The sequence below is a fragment of the Chinchilla lanigera genome, unplaced genomic scaffold (assembly GCF_000276665.1).
Source record: "Chinchilla lanigera isolate Chin_1 unplaced genomic scaffold, ChiLan1.0 scaffold00112, whole genome shotgun sequence".
NCBI lineage: Eukaryota > Metazoa > Chordata > Mammalia > Rodentia > Chinchillidae > Chinchilla > Chinchilla lanigera.
This window is the reverse complement of record NW_004955513.1, coordinates 612566-627195: the sequence shown is the minus strand read 5'-3', so window position 1 is coordinate 627195 and position 14630 is coordinate 612566. Positions and strand designations below refer to the sequence as shown.

Here is a 14630-nt window from a genome sequence, read left to right as displayed (position 1 = left end):
CGAGTGCGGCTGCAGCGCGGCGCTGGGCGGCCGGTGGCGCGCGCTCTTCTGGTGGGCGCGCAGGCCGGCCAGCTGCGAGTAGGCGCTCTGGCACACCTGGCACTTGTAGGGGCGCTCGCCCGTGTGCAGGCGCACGTGGTTGCGCAGCGTGGACGACTGGCTGAAGCGGCGGTTGCAGAAGCGGCACACGAAGGGCTTGTCCAGCGTGTGGATGCGCATGTGCGAGCGCAGGTTGCTGCGAGAGTTGAAGCCGCGGTGGCAGATGACGCAGCGCATGCGGCCCGCCGTGCCCGCAGCCGCGTCCGCGGGGTGGAAGTCCTCTGGGCGCGGCGGGGGGGAGAGACGGGTTAGAGCCACAGAACCCGCGCGCAATGCACGCCACTCCACGCTCCGCGCCACCCGCGCCGCAGCCCGGCTCGGGGATCTGGGCCCTGCAGGCCTTAGGGCTGGGTCAAGTAGGAATTGGGTTCTCCATCCCTCTGGGAGCTCTGGGAGATCTTAGTGACTTGGCCCCCTAAGCTCAGCTTGCTCATCTGTCAGATGAGAATCCAGAGCTGGAAATGGTGGTGCACACCTGTGATCTCAGCATTGTGGGAGGCTGAGGCAGGAGGATAGCAAGTTGGAGGCCGAGGAGGATAGCAGCCTGGGTTATTTAGCGATGTGGTGAAACTCTGTTGCAAAATAAAAAATAAAATATAGGGCCGGGGATATAGCTCAGCGGCACAAGCGCCTGCCTGGCAAGCGCAAGGTCCTGAGTTCGATTCCCGGTACCAAAAAATAAAATAAAATAAAAAGGCCGGGTATGTATAAAGGCCCTGAGTTCAACTGCCGACATAGGGGGGGAAAAAAAGGGAAAGGAAAAAAGAAAAAAAAGGAACCTAGTCAAAAACCAGCATTGTTTAATTCATCTCCCAAATATCCATCGACCTTCCGCTGTGTACCAGGGAGTGCAGGTCAGGTTCTCATGCCTGCAAAGGCCATAGCAGTGTTGCCCCCGTAAGTAAAGGTCAGAAGTTAATGGCCTCAGGTTTCTCCTCTAACAATAAGGAGAATCAAGTTCCACAAGGGCTTAGTGAGGCTTTTGATGCTCATCAAAGGTTGCATTTCTTACCCAGGAAACCAGAGCTAGCCCGGTACTTGGCAAAGCATGTTTTAGTTTTTTGGTTTTGGTTTTGGTTTGGTTTTGCTGTTCCCTCCAGTACCAGGGAGTAAACCCAAGGTTTCTGCACTGAAGCCCTTTTCAGTTTTTGAGAGAGAGTCTTGCTAAGTTGCCCAGACGCTAGAGACTCCTGCCTCAGCCTCCCCAGTACTGGGATCACAGGCACCACTGCCACACCAGGCCTGTGGCATAGGTGCTGAGCAGGGGTGTCTGTGTTGATCAGCAGTGTTCCTGGACACACACAGGCTCGTTGTGCCCTGCTTCATACTTGATGTCAGCTCCTATGCCAGGGATAGGGGCAGGGACGGGATGTCCTGGTTGGAAAGGAACTCAGAGATCGCCCTGCCTGAGACCTTTCCTCCGAGGAAACTGAGGCTCAGAGCAGCCCCCAAGATTTCACAGTGAGTCAGAACTGAGTGCTGTCCTGCCATCTCTCCTCCTGCCACCCCCCCCAACTGGGCCCAGGGTCCCCAAAGCCAGGACTCCGGTTCCCGCCAGGGGCACCTACCGTGTTTGTTCTTCTTCTGCTCGTCCTCCAGCCCGGGCACCCCAGGGATGCCCAGGAAGGTGTTGTGTGAGTTTCCATACCACACCAGCAGCTCCTGGTCGGGGGGGATCATCTGCAGGGACAGAGGCCAGATGAGGTCAGGGAGGCCACGAGGCCCCGGGGACATCGTGCCCCTCTGCCCCTCCCCAGGCCTCTTGTCATCTCCGTCCCGGCCTGCACCACAGGACAGGAGGCTGGTGGGGCCGGGCCAGGTGCTCCCGAGGAGCAAAGGCTGTGGGCTTCCGGGGCACTTGGTTACACCCTGCCTGAGAGTGTTCTGGAAGCAGCTCTGTCCAGGCACACAGCAGCAGCGAGTCCCATGCCCTCCGCCATGGCTTTGCAAGGCTCGGACTGATGCTCACCCCCGCCTCAGAAGATGCCCAGGGGTGCAGCCTCACAGAGGCCATGACAAGAGCCTACAACCGATGCCAGACCAGGGAGATGGCAGAGGGTGTCTGAAGCGACAATCACAGTGGCAGGAAGGCTTGGTTCCAGAGGGGGTGCCCCAAGAGACCCTGGCCTTGATAAAAAAGTTAGTCACCTCTCCTAGGTGGGAACCTAGAGGCCCAGCCAGATAGGGCAGAGGAGAAAAGGGACAGCTGTCACTATCCTGAGGCCTGGTCCCCAGAGGGCTGGCTGTGACGCCTGCCCTGGGGACACTGGAGAAAGCCAGACGCCCCAGAGACAGCTGCCTTGTGTCCCTGGTGGGTCCCCTTTCAGGAGAGTCCACTAGAGGTGTCTGAAACCGCCCAGAGCAGGGTCACAGAGAGAAGGTCCCTCCACCAGGGTGTGGCCTGCCACCCTGCCACACCCAGAGCCCTCGGTCACCACATCCTCCTGCCTGTGTCCGAGCACGGATACCCTTGGAGCCCAGCATCGAGCTCTGCCAACCCCAGAGCAGGGGTAGGACAGGAGGGCACGGGGGCCTTGGCAACTGCTATGCCTGATACTCAGCCTGCAGCCACCATGCCCCTTCCTGCAAGCACATTGCCATGGGCTTCAGAGAGCCAGCTCGGGGGTACAAGCAGGTCTGGGTTTCTGCAGTGACCCCAGGGTAGGTGTCACGGCCAGTTTGCTGGGGACCAGAGCTCGTGCGGCTGGTCTGGTTGTCACAGTCATGGTGGCCGTCCAGGAGGCCCCCGGGAAAGGGCAGAGGAGAGAGGTTTTGTGAGACCTGGGAGAGGCGGACGGAGGGCGCGGGGCTGAGCGAGGCGGGACCGGGCATGCCTGGCCCGTGGAGCCTGGGCTCCGCCAGTCCCGTGCTGGAGGAGGAAGAGGAGGAGGAGAGGGTGAGGCGAGATAGAGGAAGAGGAAGGAGATCAAGAAAGGAAAGGAGAAAGCAAGGAAGGCGGGGAGAGGGAGAGGGAGGCAAGGGCGGAAGGAGGGGGCAGGGAGGGGAGCGTTACTCCCCGAGTGGGTGCTGGCCTTCGGATGTCTTAACATGAATTGATCGCAGAGGAAGTGGCTCTAAAGCGGGCACAGATGGGCCCAGGTCACCGGGGCCCTCCTGACCTCACACAAGTCACCGCGCCTCTCTCGGCCCACGTTCTCACACGAGAGCGTCGGGGAACACAATCCCCGAGGCCCCCACTCTGCAACCCGATGTGAGTGACCGCCAGCGCTGTCCCCAGCCGGCCTTCGGGTCAAAGGACAGCAGGCTCTGAACACCACGGTGCCTGCCCCCTCCCGAGGCCCCCCGCACGGGGGTGCAGCCGCCTGCCGCTCGGGCAGCCTTGGCCCGGCCGGCTGTGCTCTGGGGCCTCCGCTTCCTCAGCGGTAAAGCAGGGACCGTGCGTCACCCTGGCCTGCTGCTGTCAGGTGCGTCGTCTAACTGAAGTCACTCTGCCTGTCGCGCTTCTCTGCACAGAGCGTTAACCAGCGTTTTCCCGAAGGTCTCAGAATGCGGAGCCCAGGAAGGGTGCAGGCTGGGGACGTGGACACCAGCCCCACGCCAGTGCCCTGCTCTCCAGCTCCGCGTGTGCCCCAAGAGAAGCCACCGCTCTGTCACAGCTGTGGACAGAGGCCCAGGTGGCCCCAGATGCAGTCCGGAACCACAGCTCTCAGCGGGGCTGGCAGTGCCCACGTCTGGGAGCAGGACCAAGGCAAGCTGGCTTTCCCGTCTGAGTGAAAATAACAGCCAGCATTAAATGCAAAGTAGATATACTAAGCCGGGCGTGGTGGCACACACCTGTTATCCCAGCACACGGGAGGCTGAGGCAGGTAGACTACCTCAAGGTTGAGGCCAGCCTGGGCTACATAGCCAGACCCTGTCTCAAACATAACAAAACAAAAAGCAAAGTAAATCTAATAATGGAGATGATGAGTGAGAATCAGATCCACAACATCTTGGATTATGTTCATCAGGAATATATATATATATTTTGTTTGTTTGTTTTGTTTGTTTTTCTCCAGTACTGGGAATCGAACTCACGACCTTGCGCTTGCCAGGCGGGCACTGTGCCGCTGAGCCAAATCCCCAACCCCAGGAATATACTTTTTAATTCAGGAATATTCTTTTCCCCAGTGATTATTTGGGGCTGGGGTTGTTGCTCCGTAGCAGAGCACTTGATGAGCCTGTGCGAGCCCCTGGTTCCACCCCCAGTGCTGAGGAAGGGGAGAAAAGAAGAAAAGGAAGGAAGGAAGAGAGGGAGGAGGAAAATGATTGCTTGGAATATTAGTTTTGCTTTGTTTTGTTTGTTTGCAGCACTGGGGATGGAACGCAGGTCTTCACAAAGAGCTACATCCCCAACTTGCTTTAAAATTTATTTTGAGACACGGTCTCACTAAGTCACTAAGGCTGTGTAGGCTGGGTTTGAGCTTTTGATCCTCCTGCCTGAGTCTCCAAGAGTGCCGGGACCATAGGTGTGCACCACCACACCAGCTGCTAGGCATGTTATTTTTAAAATAGCAACATCAGCAGTGCCTGGTGTAGTATAAGGGCAAATCATTTATTTACTAATGTATTTTTAAAATTTGCTAAAATTATTTTTACTCAACTTAAAAATTGAAACATATGGGCATAAATGTATAGAAGTATAGAAGGGTAAACAATGAAACTTCTTCACTCTGGGGGCCCAGCGGCTGCCCCCGGCTCTCTAGACGTCGTTCCCCTGAAAGGCTCGGCATTCTGAGACACTCGGAAAAATGCTGATTAAAGGTCTGTGCAGAAAAGCACGATAGGCAGCGTGACTTCCAGTTTAGATGATGCATCTGGCTTTTTAGAAAACAATGAGAAAGAGCATGCTGGGCATGGTGCTGCACAGCTGTAAGCCCAGCATTCTCGGAGGCTGAGGCAGGAGGATCGTGAGTTCAAGCCCAGCCCGGGCAATGTAGTGAGACTGTCTCAGAAAAAAATAACAATGGCTGGGGATGTAGCTCAGTGCAGAGGCCCTGAACCAAACCAAACAAACAAGAAAAAAAGAAAAGAAAAAAAAAAAAAAAAAGAATTATATCTATATACATACACACATTTAAAAATTTTTTTCAGTGTTTAGGACTTTTAATTTGTTCTAAAAATATCACTAAAACAAAAATCACGGTAAAGCATTCTGCTTTTCCTTACAACCCCTCACACACACACACACACACACACACACACACAGACATGCGCATGCACACACACATTTGTGTTTGTAGGAAAAAAATGGTTCTGCTCAGGGAAAAATATATTTTAAAAAAAAAGCCTTGAAAGTCTAAAACCAGGCGTGATGGCACACACTCCTAACTTCAGTCCTCAGGAAGCTGAGGCAGGAGGGTCAATGTGAGTTTGAGGACAGCCTGGGCTACAAAGTGAGTTCAAAGGCAACCTGCACTACACAAGACCCTGTCTCAAAAAACAACAAAAAGTCTATTCAGAAGAACCAAGTGGAAAGAAGGAGAAATTTTGTATGTATGTATATACAGGATAGTTAACGTAGTTGTTCTACTGTCTTCTATTTCTCTGCCGAAAGAAACTGTTAATGAGTCCCTGATTGATCAACATTGCATGTCTCTATCTGTTTTCATGAGAAACCACTCTGAAGATATCAATATGTAATACAAGAAGCATTGTTAATTTCCTACCACTTTGCTTGTAACTCTGTATTGTCTGTACTGTTATTTGCTGTTTTGTAAAAGGTTGTCTGTCTGTCTATGTTTTCCTCCTTTTATTTTTAAAATAATAAAAAAAAAAAGAAGAACCAAGTGGGACTGAGAGAGACGCAGGTCCACAGGCAGCTAGAGGCTGTCAGCCACACAGGCACGGAGGAGGGGACTGGGACCTAGGCCCTGCTCCCCTCCGCTTGCAGGCAGGCCTCCTCCCAGAGCCCCTGTGATCTAGCCCTGGAGATCCTAGGGGCTGCAGCTGCTCCCTGAGATGGTCCTGGGCCCTCACAACTTCCTAGGGCCAGGAAGCCACAGCCCCTGCAGGCCCCTGCCAGCGCAGTCACCATTGTCACGCGCCAGCAGGGCCAGCCTCTCTCTCCTCCCGGGGCTCTGACCTGAGTCACCAGCTCACTCCCAGTTCCCGGAAGCATCAGTTCCCACACCATAGAATCCACAGCACCAAAGCCCGGGGGAAGAGTGGAGCCCAAGTCTTTGGTCGACAGGTTTGTGGCCTCACAGCTCACACATGCCCCGTAGCCCCGAAGTTCTATGCTGCTCTGCTTTCTCAATCTTTATTCTAAATTGGAAATGATGAGCTTTGGGGGTTGTTTTCCTAATGCAAATTCATGCCCCAGCATTGAACATGCTCCCGGGAGACTGCCCCATCCCCGCACTGCAAGAATCACAGTGTCATCCGGGTGAACATCAATTCCCATCGTAAGCAGATGTCCTGACACACCAATTAATAGAGCCCCAGCAAACAGATACCGGCCAGGGAGGCCGTGCACAGGGCAATCAGCCAGGCAGGCCTGAGTTCAACTCCCAGCTCAGCGACCTCCCAGGATCTCCTGGACCTTAGTTTTATCATTAAAATGGGGAGAGCAGACCCAGGTGTGCAAAACCCTGGGTCCCACCCCCAGCGCCTCAGAGAAATAAAGAAATAGGACAGGGATAGTAATAAAGAGTACCTCACAGGGCTGAACAAATTCTGTTTTTGGTTTTTGGTTTTTTGAGACAGGGTCTTGCTCTGTAGTTCAGCCTGGACTTGAACTCATTCTGCAGCCCAGGTTGGTTTCAAACTCATGATGACCCTCCTGCTTCAGCCTCCCGAGTGCTGGGATTATAGGTGTGCACCACTGTGCCCAGTCAAATTCTATTTTTAAAAAGTGCATGGCTGGAGCCGGGTGTGGTGCACACCTGTAATTCCAGCACTCAGGAGGCTGAGGCAGGAGGCTCACCATGAGTTTGAAACCAGCCTGGGCTAAGAGTGAGTTGAAGTCCATCCTGAATTACAGAGCAAGATCTGGTCTGATTAAAAAAAAAAGTGTAAGGCTGAGAGTGTAGCCTGGTGACAGAGCACTTGCCTGTGTAGCATGCACAAGGTCCTGAGTTCATTCTCCAGTATCAAAAAAAAAAAGTTGCTAAGACCTTTTGAAAAGGGTGTTAGCATAGCACCACATGGTAAATGCCCTGCAGATGGTAACACTGATGCCTATTATTAACAGAGCAATTTAAATGTGTACACCAGGGGCTGGGAATTCAGCTCAGTGGCACAGCGCCTGCCTGGCAAGCACAAGGTCGTGAGTTCGATTCCCAGTACCGGGAAAAAAAACAACAACAAAAAATGTGTACACCAATGAACAAGAGCAAAAGAACAACTGTGCTCATCCTCATAGCTTTGGTGCTTTGTGTGTGTATGTGTGTGTGTGTGTGCGTCTTTTTGGGACAGGGTCTCACTGTGCAGTTCAGGCTGGCCTTGAGCTCATTTTGCAGCCCAGCATGGTCTCGAACTCGCAACAATCCTCCTGTCTCAGCCTCCCAAGTGCTGGGATTACAGACATGCACCACAATGCCTGGCGTTATCTTCCTAGTTAACAGAAGAGTCAGGCACCATGCTGCGTGCTGTAATCCTAGCTACTCAGGAGGCTGAGGTAGGATGGTCTCATGTTTGAGGCTGGCCTAGGACACTTAGCAAGACCCTGTGTCAAAATAAAAATTTATAAAACAGCTGGCTGTAGCTCAGTGGTAGAGTTTGCCTAGCCTGTATACCAGGCTCTGGGTTCAATCTCTAGTACTGTAAACAAACTAATAAACAAATAACTAAATAAGAGAGAAAATGAGGAAGGAGATGGGGATCTAGAAGAAAAGAAAAACCTCAAGTACCTGAAATAAGTGGGGAAAAAGGCAGGAGAGAAAAGCCTACATTTCAGGACCCAATCATTTGCTAAAAGCAGGGAAGGGAAAGACAGAGTACCCAAATCCAAATGGTGATAACTTATTCCTAAATGCTCTCCTTGCGCCGCCCTTTGAAATTAGGCACAAGTCTTGCTCCCTGGTGCAGCTTGTTTTGTCTCTGGAAGGTCCGGGTCCTTGTGTTTATCGCCCGCCACCTGCCCCTGCCCCGAGAAGATGACTTCTCGCTGTGCCACGTCCTGTGCCCACCCGTGAGTGCAGGGCACCCCTTGGACACACGCTCTGAGGACCAGGAGCTGCAGTGAGCATCTGCGGCTGAAGTGAGCCTGGAAGGCGGCCCGGGTGACACCGGAGCAGACCCAGCCCAGCACCGCCTCCCTATGGCTCCCCGACAGCCGCTCGTGCGCAGAAGCCCCTTGGCCTTGGTTTGCGCGTGGGGAAAGCCATCGAGCAGCTACAGGATGCCATGCCTGTGGGATACAGATGTCCTGCACACTTCCGGCAAATAACGGGTTACTGTTACAAAGTACGAAAGGCCTTGCAAGTGGCTGGTGGGAAGATTAAGAAAACAGATCGCTGCTCAGGTCCCTCTCCCTGGCCACCCTGACCCGGAGAACAACGGTGGGTTTATTCTGGAGGCGCCAGGCACACGAGAGCTGCGTGGGCTGGACAGTGCGCACGGACACCCGGACACGCCAGTCACCGGCCTGCGGAGTCTGGCCTGGCCGAAGGGCTGGGGAAAAGTGAGCCCGACTTCACTTTGAAGAGGGCCTTGGGGGCGTGTTATGTCCTCCGTCCCTCGCGCACAGTGCCTTTGCAGGGGCTCCCTGACTGAGAGCATGACGAGCCACGCCGGAAATCTCTGTTCATCTGAACCGTCTGCATCACGTGTGCAGCAGCACATAGTTTACATGTGGCTACAGAAGGTGGCCTTGGACTACAAACTTACAGTCCTGATCAAATGTAGGTCAACTTTTTTTCCTAATCCTATAAATTCAAGTCCCTCCCTGGAGCTGTTTCTCAGCCACCTTGCCTTCTAATTCTGCATTTTTTACTTTTCTTTCTATTTTTTGTTTTGCTTTAGTTGCTGTGGTTTTAATTGTTTTGTTTTGTTGCTATGTAGTCCTGGGGTTGTCTTGAACTCACTAAGTAGCCCAGGTTGGCCTCAAACTCCAGGCAATCCTCCTGCCTCAGCCTCCTGAGTGCTGGGATGACAGGCGTGGGCCACCACACCTGGTTGACTCTACATTTCTGCGTAAATGTCTGCTTATGTGTCCTGATGGCTTTCTACAAGACTGATGTGTGCGGGGAGATGAGACATAGGGCCCTATGTACACAGGTGTCTGGCCTGTCTCCTGTGTGCACATGTGTATGTATACACACACATCTGTGTGGAGCGGGAACGTACATGCACTTGTGTCGCGGCTGGAGGGAGTGCGTGAATATGACCCTGTGTATGTGTGTATGTGTGCGTGTGTGCATGTGTGGGTGTGTGTGGACCCAGGAGGGTGCACTCTGCTAAAAGTGGTTTCAGCCACACTGGAAGCCACTTCTAGGAGGTAGTGGCTCAGCTCAAGGGTTGCAGGAGCCCTCTGTCCTACCTTGAACCCACCTGGTTATCCTAGCACCTCGGGCTCCAGGGAAGCACCTGCTCACCCCTCCTCCACCAACCTCCTGGTTCTCCAGGGCCGCCCCTCAGCTGGGACTCGGTCCCTTGCTGCACCAGATCAGGCCAAGGCCCTCCTCCTTAGGGGGCCCCAGGGGCCTGGCTATCTAGGGACAGTAGGACCCCAGTCCCCAAAGCTGCTAGGCCTGGGCACCCTGGAGCATCTTAGAAAGAGCTCCAGGCTCCAAGCCCCAGCAACCAAATAGAGGGGGGATAGAAGGAAGTCCCTCTCTGTGCTCCCAAAGGGGCTCCTCCAGGCCACTCCCAAAGTGCAATCAGCCTCAGGACCCCCACAATCCCGCCTCCTCCCTAGTCGGAGCAGACGCTGAGGTCCTGACAAGTGTGGTGGGACAGCTGTCACCCTCCACAACACTCACACCCCCAGGCCAGCACACAACCAAAGCTCTGCCAAGGGACATGTCTAGGGACAGTCCCCAGGATACGGCCGCCTTGGCTACCCCAGCTCTTCCTGCTCTGCAGCATCGCCGCCTTCACCTCAGCTTGCCGGCCTCTCTCAAGAGTCCCCTCTACCAGGCCACCTCCCTCCCCAGGCCTGGCTCAGCCCTCAGGCCCTCAGCCGCCACAGGGAGCGGCACCTGCCCTCTGGCCCCCACACCGTCCTCACTCCCCGGGAGGCTCACGGCACAGCTTCCCGTGCTAACGCCCGCAGAGGCCTGGCGGGAGCCCTGCACTCTGCCTGCTGCTGAGGGAGATTCTGTCTCCACGGCTGTGGACTGCGGGTCACCCCGGGATCCTTCTCACGGCGTCTCATGGACAGCAAACATGACAGTGCATAGCAGGCGCCTGCGGGAAGCCTGGTACACAGCGCACCATCACCGTCGCTGAGACCAGTCCCTCTCCCCGCCAAACGCACCCTGGCCTGCCTGCTGCTCCTCATCTCACTCTCTGAAATAGCTCTGCCCTCCGAACTGCAGCACACCCTCAGCCAATCTCTAGGAAGTCACTACGGAGATGTTCCTGGCACTCACATGGCGAAAAGTTGAAAGCGCCCATCCTTCCCATCTGCGGCAGAAAACTGCCCTGTAGGGCGGGCTCCAGAGACCACAAAGCACGAGCCCCAGTTCTGCAGCCAGGGCAGCGTCCCTCTGCCCTCTGTGGCTCCCCCCCGCAGGAACCCCCCTACTGGCCCCTACATGGCTGTGCATGCACGTACACACACACACCTCAATGGCCTTGTAGAAGATGCTGGTGCCGATCTGGACCACCTCCAGGTTTTGCTCTTGCTCGTTCCGGGCGCACTTGATGTAGGTCATCCAGCTCCGGTGGTCCTCCTGGCTGGCATCGATGAAATACCGCACCGTCCCGTCTTCATTGAACACCTGGGTGCAGGTAGAGAGGAGCCCAGGTGAGGCAGGGCTGTGCCACGTGTGTGCTTGGTGGGCCAGGTGCAGATGCCAGGCCAGCCACATCTGCACACTCTTTCCATTCCCAAGCAGCCCAGAGAGTGGGTAAAGCTATGATCAGCTGCGTTTGCCCCCTGAGGAAAGGGAGGCTCCTGGTGCAGTGGTTTCTTGCCTGAGGATGGGAGGTCAGAAGTGGCCAAAGAGGCATCAGTGTCCAGGGCTCCTGCTGCTAGGGCCTCCTGACTCCTTGCTAGGGCCTCCTGACTCCCAGAAGGAAGGGGGTGCTTCAAGGGATCCCTGCACAGACAAAGTGGCCCCAGCTAGCTCCCCTGAGGGCTGCAGAGGTGCCCCAAGACACGGGCCAGGATCTCAGATGGAAACACAGGAGCCCAGAGCGGGCCAGCTGCTCACTGTGGCCCCTGGCCCGGCCTAAGCTGCTTTGTGGGAGCCGCGAAGAGCACGCAGAGGTCCGACAACCACTAGCTCAGGCCGACAGAGGAGGAAGAAGATGAGGTCAGGTGAGGCCTCAGGTGGGTCGCGCCTCTGTTTCCTGGCTCCTGCTCCTATGACCAGCTGCAGGATTGTCACTCTGGGCTCCCCAGGGTCTGCCAGGTTGGGGGAGCAGGAGGGGAGGAATGGCATTAGGAAGGAGAGACGCCATCTGGCCCGGTGGGTTTCCAGCTCTGCAGGGCAAGGGCCCCAGGGGGAAGAACGGCTGCTGGAGTGGCTTTGTCCTCAGGGTGGCCCTCGCAGGCGTCTGGCACTGTGGGGGCAGAGGAGGGCCGGCAGGCCAGGGGCCGAAGCCTCGGACTCCTTCTGTGAGGTGGGGACAACTCTCGGGGCTGCCGAGATAATCCCATGGGTGCAGGCTGGGGACTTGGCTGACTCAACGCCAAAACAGCGATGACCATTTGACTCAGTACGTACGTCATCGTGCTGGTGTTGGGACACCAAGTCCCAAGAAACACAGACTTCCGCTGGTCTCCATTGCAGCCACCCCTCACCCTCAAGCCGGGGCTGGCACTGGGGGGCATCTCTGGCTGCTTCTGTGGCCAGGGGCAAAATGCAAGCATTTTGAAGGTCACCCCCAGGTAGGCTTCCCAGCACACCCCTGAGGGTCCTGGGCGAGCGAAGGGCCTGCTGGATCTCAGTGCTCCGTCTGTGCGGTGCAGACAGCAATGCCGTGCTCTAGGGTTGACCTGAGCGGGCAAGGACAGTGAGATTCTCCCCTCTGAGGACCTGGCCAGCAGTCTGGGGAGGAATCTCCAGGAGAGAAAGCTCCCTGCCTGGTGGCAGTGGCCGACTTATGGTCCCGCCCCATGGGTATTCAGGTTGGGAGCGTCCATGGCTCCCGGCAAGAACGGAAACTGCCCCTGCCACCAGCAGCCCGGGCGCCTCAAGGTGGCCCAGCGTCCCTACCTCCCACATCAAGTTGTTGTTCTTGCAGATGTCCACGTGCTCGGGGGCGATGACTCGGCCGGTGAAGGGGCCCATCTCGGTGCCCGCCTTGATCCACGTTTTGGAGAAGATGCCGAGGCCCTCGCCAGGGATGGAGCTCTGGGCGATGATCACCTCCACCGGCAGCACCAGGCTGGACAGTTTCTGCACCTCTGCGGCAGGGCGGGGAGCCAGATCAACGCCTACGTCAGCCCGTGGAGAGGCAGCCCTTCCCTGCCCCACCCGGAGGCCACCCGTCCTCCAAGGCCTGGCCAGCCCCACACCATCCCCGACCGACCTGGAGAAGACGCCCCGTAACCAGAAAGCGGCCCCATGCAGAGGCTTGGTGAACAGAGTCCCCCCTGCTCACTCAGGCTCAGCTCTTTTTTCCTTTTTTTTTCTTTCCTTTTCTTTTTTTTTTTGCGGGGGCAGGCGGTACTGGGAATCAAACTCAGAAGCTCCGGACCTTGCCCTTGTAGGCAGATGCTGTGTTGCTGAGCTACGTCCCGGCCCTGGGCTCATTTCTAAGAGCGGATTTTCAGTTCCTCCACGAATCCTCAAAGCTTGTACAACCTCCTCTGCCTTCCATCCCGGAAAAGCATCAGAACTAGCGAGCCCACTGCTGCGCATGGGGGTACAGACGCGGAAACTGAGGCCAGGTCCCTCCGGAAGGTGACAGCCCGCCCGGGACTCTGGCCCAGTCCTGTTCGGGGCGCTTTTGTCGGTCGCTCACTTCTCGACCCCTCTGCGCCGCGGCAGGCGTGGGCGCAGGCACTGGCGGAGGAGCCCGGCCGCGGTCAGCACTGGAGACCGATCTTGGGAGAGAGGGCGGCAAAAGCTGGGCCGCGCGACGTGACCCCGGGCACCCCGGGTCCCTCTCCGCTCCAGGAAAGCCCCGAAGTCGCCTCTCCAGGCTGGTAAGAGCCAGCGCCGCTCCCCGCCCCAGTCCCCCTACCGGGCCTCGCAGCCAGGGTGGGAGCAGCCAGGCGCGCAGGGGCGGCCTCCTTGTCTTACAAGGTTCCCCTCTAAGCTACCTGGGAAAATACCCGGCGAGTGGGCCGGCTGAAAGAGGGGGTTAAACGGTGTCCATTGCAGCGCGGCCGGCAATTTGTCACGCTGTTAAAGTGATCGCATTCACCGGGCTCCATTCGAAAGAAATTGCTAATTCTAAATTCATTAGCCCTGGAAGAATGCTGTAGCAGTAAATTGTAGCTCAATGTGGAGGGAACTTGTTTAAAAGGGGCCGAGGAATTCCCCTTACAAAAAGGGGGGATTAGATGGTTGACATAGCGTGAATGGAAGTGGAATTAGTCTTCACGGTAAATTAAGAGAGGAACAGAAATCGTAAAGGGGGAAGAGAGGGCGACGCACAGAGATGCCAGCGCCAGGGAAAGATATTGTTTGCGGGTTGATGAATGAGGAATAAGAACTTGAGACATCTTAAAGAAAAGAAACTTTTCTTTCTCCGCTCTCTCGCCGGCTTTTTCTCCTGGCCCTGCAACCCTCCGTCCCTCCCCGGCCCCTGCAGCCTTTTAAAGTTCTCGGTTTAAGTGGGAACTTTCGAGGGTCAAGCCCAAGTTAACCAAATGAATTTAAAACCCCTTCTTTTGGAGTCAACTGCTATTACACGCCTAGTAAGGCTTTCAATGCCGGGAACCTGCCAGCCCGGGGCGAGGGTGGGGTGGGGAGCCGGTGCAGGACAGAGCGGTGAGCTGTGTAGTCAGGGTCAATGGGATCTATGTGATCCTCCCCGGTGCCGCCCTGGCGTGGCTGATCAGAGCCCCCCGTCGGACCCACGGCGGACACTGAAGCGAAATGGGCCGCGCACGGGCAGAGCTGGTTCCAGCAGCCACCAGACCCTGCACCACCGAGGTGGTCCTCCACCAGCCAGCCTGGGGTTGGGCTGCAGGGAAGTAGGGATGGAAGGAGCCTCGACGGCCTGGCGAGGCGACACTCACCGCCGGAGAAGGACTGTGCCAGGACCTCTGCGGTGAAGGCCGTCTTGGGGCCGGTGTGGTGGCTCTTGTCTTCCAGGAGCTGCTCACCCAGTACGTTCCGCCATCGGCCGTACAGAAAGCTGTGCAGGATGTCGGAGGTGATGACCTCTGCCAGCGCCAGCCCCGGCGCCTTCAGCCCCGTCTTGAGCACCAGGGCCTCAGCCGGGAGCACGGAGCCCATCAT

The 14630-nt window shown here is 56.2% G+C and overlaps 1 protein-coding gene across 1 annotated transcript in view; it reads right to left on the bottom strand.

The window, feature by feature from the left end:
• Positions 1–14630, bottom strand: part of Prdm12 (PR domain containing 12) — a 15283-nt gene extending 653 nt beyond the window's left edge. Inside the window, exons 1-5 of the mRNA XM_005408635.1 lie at positions 14408–14630; positions 12432–12622; positions 10833–10988; positions 1668–1779; positions 8–320 (exon numbers count right to left, since the gene is read on the bottom strand). Coding sequence (XP_005408692.1) covers positions 8–320; positions 1668–1779; positions 10833–10988; positions 12432–12622; positions 14408–14630 — 995 coding nt within the window. The remainder of the gene's footprint in view (positions 1–7; positions 321–1667; positions 1780–10832; positions 10989–12431; positions 12623–14407) is intronic.